The sequence below is a fragment of the Triticum urartu genome, chromosome 7A (assembly GCF_056163025.1).
Source record: "Triticum urartu cultivar PI428250 chromosome 7A, HENAU_Tu73, whole genome shotgun sequence".
In the NCBI taxonomy this organism is placed as follows: Eukaryota; Viridiplantae; Streptophyta; class Magnoliopsida; order Poales; family Poaceae; genus Triticum; species Triticum urartu.
The window spans coordinates 224,876,117-224,881,301 of NC_141879.1; the positions used below are offsets into that span (position 1 = coordinate 224,876,117).

The 5,185-nt window shown below is 43.7% G+C and overlaps 1 protein-coding gene across 1 annotated transcript; it reads right to left on the reverse strand.

Annotated features, from left to right (window-relative positions):
• Positions 1–416: 416 nt before the first annotated feature.
• LOC125525003 (protein RADIALIS-like 4) lies at positions 417–3,146 on the reverse strand. Its single transcript, XM_048690030.2, has 2 exons — positions 2,755–3,146; positions 417–898 (listed from the first exon to the last, which is right to left on the reverse strand). The coding sequence occupies exons 1-2, from the start codon at positions 3,003–3,005 to the stop codon at positions 874–876; spliced, it is 276 nt and encodes a 91-aa protein (XP_048545987.1). The 5' UTR covers positions 3,006–3,146; the 3' UTR covers positions 417–873.
• Between the last annotated feature and the right edge of the window lie 2,039 nt (positions 3,147–5,185).

The following is a 5,185-nucleotide window of genomic DNA, read 5'->3' on the forward strand; positions in this document are numbered from 1 at the left end:
GCCTGCAGGGTCGCCTTCACGGGCATGCACAATTTCTTAAAAATGGGAGATAATTTCACTTCCCGGCCTCTGCACCAACTAGGGATGCATATGACCATTTTAGTATGAGTACCAAGATAAACATGGTCCTCAGAATTTTTTTAAAATGAGTATCAAGATATCTTGATACGTGGTTCCACCACACATCAAACTTGATCCTCAATAAACGAGGGAAACTCGTGTGCATCACATGTCAATTCTAGGAATTGAACTCGGGTCGTTAGGCTGCACAACCGCAAACCAACCATTGAGTCAAGGCTCTCTTTGCAAGGCTCAATCAGACATAAAAACAAAAAGGTTAAATTAAAAATACTCACATAAATCTTCACATAGAATCAATGACATTGGACTTAAATATGCAATACCTAAGGCACATCTAGATCTGTTTTAGCAAAACAGATAAATAATCCGTAGACCGGAATTTCCATTAGGCAATATATGTCAGGTAACAGATTCGACAGGGAGACAGACCACTACATCAAGATACACCGTCGCGTCCGAGATAACCTCCGGCGGTACCAGCGCTACACCCATATAGCTGGGGACAGGGCTCGTGGTGGGTCATATACACGTAGGCACAATTGGGTACAAGATATACGAAAGATACAACTCCGATGCGGGGCTTGATTACGTCCCGGACTTTTTTTCTCGTCGTCGTCGCCATCATCATCGGAGAGGAAGCGCTAGCCATAGCAACTTTAGGTACATGACCGGATCATCATCACCATGGGGTCATGTGTATCTGTAGTGTAGTACTGGTGGTTTCATGCTGGAAAGGGAGGAGGCTAGCTGTGCTCGAGGGCTGTTTCGGCCCTTCTTGCACCAGACCAGCCATCACTGGGTCTTGAGGTACCATGGCCTGGAAAAAGGGGAGAATAAACTGAGGGTTAGTCTAGGTTCATAGGCATGGATTTAATGACTGAAACTGAAATCCACAAACGAAATAGAAATGCTTGGCTCACAGTATAACAAGTCTGAATGTTCCCTGTAAAGGCAGGGGGAGAGAGAGATGCCGACAGAAACAAAGGTCTTTTCCAGTCAAGAACATTAATTTGGAAATAACATATAGAGCGGATCTATTCTAGTCTAGCTAGTGGGGCAAGAGGAGGAAACCTAAGATTGGAATTTGTCCGGGTACGTTCATATGCGAAAGGAGAGAACAAAACGTCAACTGTTAAAAGGAGGGACAGCACTTTATGCCCGTCGAAAGGACAACAAGCTTTATGTGCAAATCTTGAGCAAAAGCATTCTCTAGCTACCTGCTTACTACACTTTTCTGGTATCCCGGACAAATTAGCATCCCGTTTGCGCTTTTTTTTTTGCCAATTAAGGGTGTGCTGTGGTTAAAACATAAAGCCTAGAACCCTAACAAAGACGCGCTGCTTTTGAGGTTAGTTATCAGATGGAGTGTAGGATATATTCTAATGCTGTCCTTCACCGTTTTTATAGGTTTTACTGGTAAATCCATAAAATCAACTCTGTGTTTACCTGAGGAGCCGACTGAAATTAACTGCGATAAACCTGACAGCAGTTAACTATAGTACAGCTGCGCCTGTGTATATGACCAATAACATACATGGAACATCATGAGCAACACCATTTTGATTTTTTTTTCCTCGGCGGCACAAAGTGCGATCAGGTCATCGGCGAACAAAAATTATCTTGTTAATATTTAAGGTACATGACTGAATCATTGTTGGATAAACCTCAGAGATATCACAAAACAAAAGATGATAAAACGTCAAAAAAATCTAAGACCTAGGTATTCTGCATGTTGATTTCAGAAACCAATGATTTCGTTTATGACCAGTTTGACTGAATTTCAATTAAAATTGATGATCCAAGCAAGTTACTCTCACTAAAGGTTTAACCAGATTGGCTAATATTTATCGGAGAGGGCTCCTAGAAATACACCTCAAGGTTTGAATGAGCAGTTCATGCTTAGCTTAGACAAAACAAGCTCCAAGGACGATAACACAATGATATCGCGAAAAGAAGATCATACTGTTCAGACAAAGCAAATGCTAGCACGTACGAGCATGTACTATATGATTTTAATCAGGTAGTTCATCCTATAAGTAAAATGGAACATGGAGATCTGTTTAGCTTGCAATTAATTAAGCAGGCATGCCATGTTTTGCTGTAGTAATTAGCTTACAACTAGGATTACTATAAAACTTGATCTCCTGAACATAGAAGTGTTGAAGTGTAAGTGACATCACCGCAATGATACGTAAGTGAAAAAGCAAAGCGCATGGTTGGCTATGCTCAGTGAAATGAATGAACAAAAATATGTTCATGCATGGATTAGTCATGCTAAAATTTGCCTCTCAAGAATGGAAAAGAAGCCAATGCTACTACATTTGCAAGACCACATAAATTACAAACAAAATTCAGTCAAGATTCAAGAGATAACCAAATAGTATAGCATTTGCAAGACATGCAGAGTAAGAAGGGAACAGAGAAGTCCATGCCCAAGGGAGCAGCAAGAAACCATGCATATTAGTAGAGGGAAATCCATGTATGGAAGGAATATAAAGCATCCAGTGCAAGTGACTGCACAGAGAAAGCTAGCCAGGCCGGCCGAAAGGAACACCGCCCTTTCCCTTTGCACACACCACATGAGTAGTAGAGGCTGGCCACTTATGTGACGATGCATGTGCATGGATGGAACAGTCCGGAACCAGTATGAGTTTCGGACAGACTACTTACTACCTCTGCCCGTCGCTGCTGCCACCGCGGCTGGAACCGCCTTGGTTGTTGTTGCTGCTGCCGCCGGCACCGTTTGTATGAATCTCGTCCACGTCTTTTACCAGCTCTGCAAGGTGCTTCTTCACATCCTCCACCGACTTGCCGTCGCCAACTTCCCGCGCCACGTTCTGGAAGAAGTCCGGCGCGTCCCTGTCGTACTTGTTTAGCGCCACCTCGAACACCTTGTTCTGCTTGAATGTCCACGATGAACTCATGCTTGACTGGGCTGTGGCTTCTCAACAGGAAAGAAAACTAAGGTGGATTGCAATGACTACTGTTACTGCTGCTACTACTAGTGCTACTACGGTTGCTAGATCACCGGGCTTGGCTTGGCTTGTGTTTGTATGCAACAAGAGTGGTGGCAATGGTGCAACTTATATAGTGGGAGGAGAGGCTAGCTGGAGAATAATGCTTGGGAATGGTGGGGGTGGATTGGAGGTGTTAGCAGCAGTACCAATGGGCAAATCAACGACAAGCTTGCATAGGAGCCACAAGAAGAAAGAAAGAAAGAAGAAAGGAGAGGAGAGATTTCATTTCATATTTTCATTGTACAAAATGAAATGCCGGGGAGAATCAGCATCGTCTCCTCGGGTCTGCCGGAGGAGGGGGAGGCCCCTTTCATCTCTTTTTGTCCCCCTATCTTCACTGAGACTATTTGTACTTTAACCAGGCTAATGACTACTATGATTAGTAATTAGCGTAGGCTAAATATACCTAAGAGCATCTTCAACAGTCGCCGAACGCGCCGCGCGCTAAAATCTACTTTACCGCGCGCCCATCTCCTGGTTTGGCGTGACGGGCAGCGCTGACTCCAACAGCCGCGTTAAAATGCAGCGCGCGCGCAGCTCCAGCAGCACGCAAAAAATGCAGCGCGCGCGACTCGCACAAACAATATATGCATTTCAAATAGAAGCAAAAATTATCAAACTATAACAAAATAAATCAACAATAAATAGTTCAATTTCGTTATTACAACCCAAACAAATAGTTTATCGTTCAGTACAACAAATAGTGCAATAAACACAACAAATAGTTCATGAACAATGCAATGTCGAACGCACAAATCATGCTCTCTGTCGTCCATGCCATTCCCACCACTCCTTAATGAGATCCTTCTGAAGATCATTGTGCACTGCAGGACGCCGAATGTCATGATAGGAGGCAACAAAACGGGCCACCCTTTCAGCCCTCCGTCGCACTCGCACGGGATGTCCCAAGAGCTCATACTGTGAGTAGTCTAAATCTTGGCCATGCTCATTCTCGATGATCATATTGTGCATGATCACACAAGCGTGCATGATGTACCAAAGCATTTTTTGATCCTAAAATCTAGCCGGTCCTCTCACAATAGCAAATTGGGCTTGCAAAATCTCAAAAGCTCTCTCCATATCTTTTCTAGCCACCGCCTGAGCATTGTGGAAATCAAGATTTTTCTTACCTTCAGGCTTTTTCAACGGCTTCACGAAGGTTTGACACTTTGGATAGATGCCATCCACTAGATAATAGCCATAGTTGTATGTACGACCATTTGCTACAAACTGCACCGGTGGCAACTTACCATTTGCAATCTTATTCATCAGTGGAGACTGGTTGAAAACATTGATGTCATTCAAAGATCCAGCCATTCCAAAGAATGCATGTCAAATCCAAGTCTCTTGATCGGCCACCGCTTCAAGGATTATAGTGGAACCTTTTTTTTGTCCGTGGAATTGCCCATGCCATGCCTTTGGACAATTCTTCCAACTCCAATGCATGCAATATATTGAGCCAAGCATGCCAGGAAAGCTGCGAGCTTTGTTCATCGCCAATAGCCTTGCGGTGTCTTCAGCATTGGGAGATCTCAAATACTCCTCGCCAAATACTTGCACAATTCCGACTGCGAAGAGCTTGACACACATGATGGCTTGACTCTCACCCATAGCCAAGTAATCAACTAGATTAGCTGGGATACCGTATGCCAACATACGCAAAGCAGCTGTCACCTTCTGAAAGGTGCTATGCCCGAGCTCTCCGGCGGCATTCCTCCTTTGCTGAAAAAACCGGTCATGGCTCACTAGTTTCTCTGCAATGCGCCTGAACAACTCGGTGCTCATCCTAAACCAGCGACGAATGTATGAATTTGAGTATGTGGGATTCTCCACGAAATAGTGCCTCATCAATTTGTTATGGGCATCGATCCTATCCCTCCAAATTTTCTGCCGACCCATAACCGAACCACCGTGGTTCGGTTTTTTATTGATATGCATAGCTAGGATCATTGCAAGGTCTTCCTCCTTTTCCATATCAAATTCTTCTTCAGAAGAATCATACGACGAACTCATCTACAATGTTCAATACTATGCTATAAAAACTAGAATCAACATGCACCAAATTCATGACGTTTGAGCAATACATA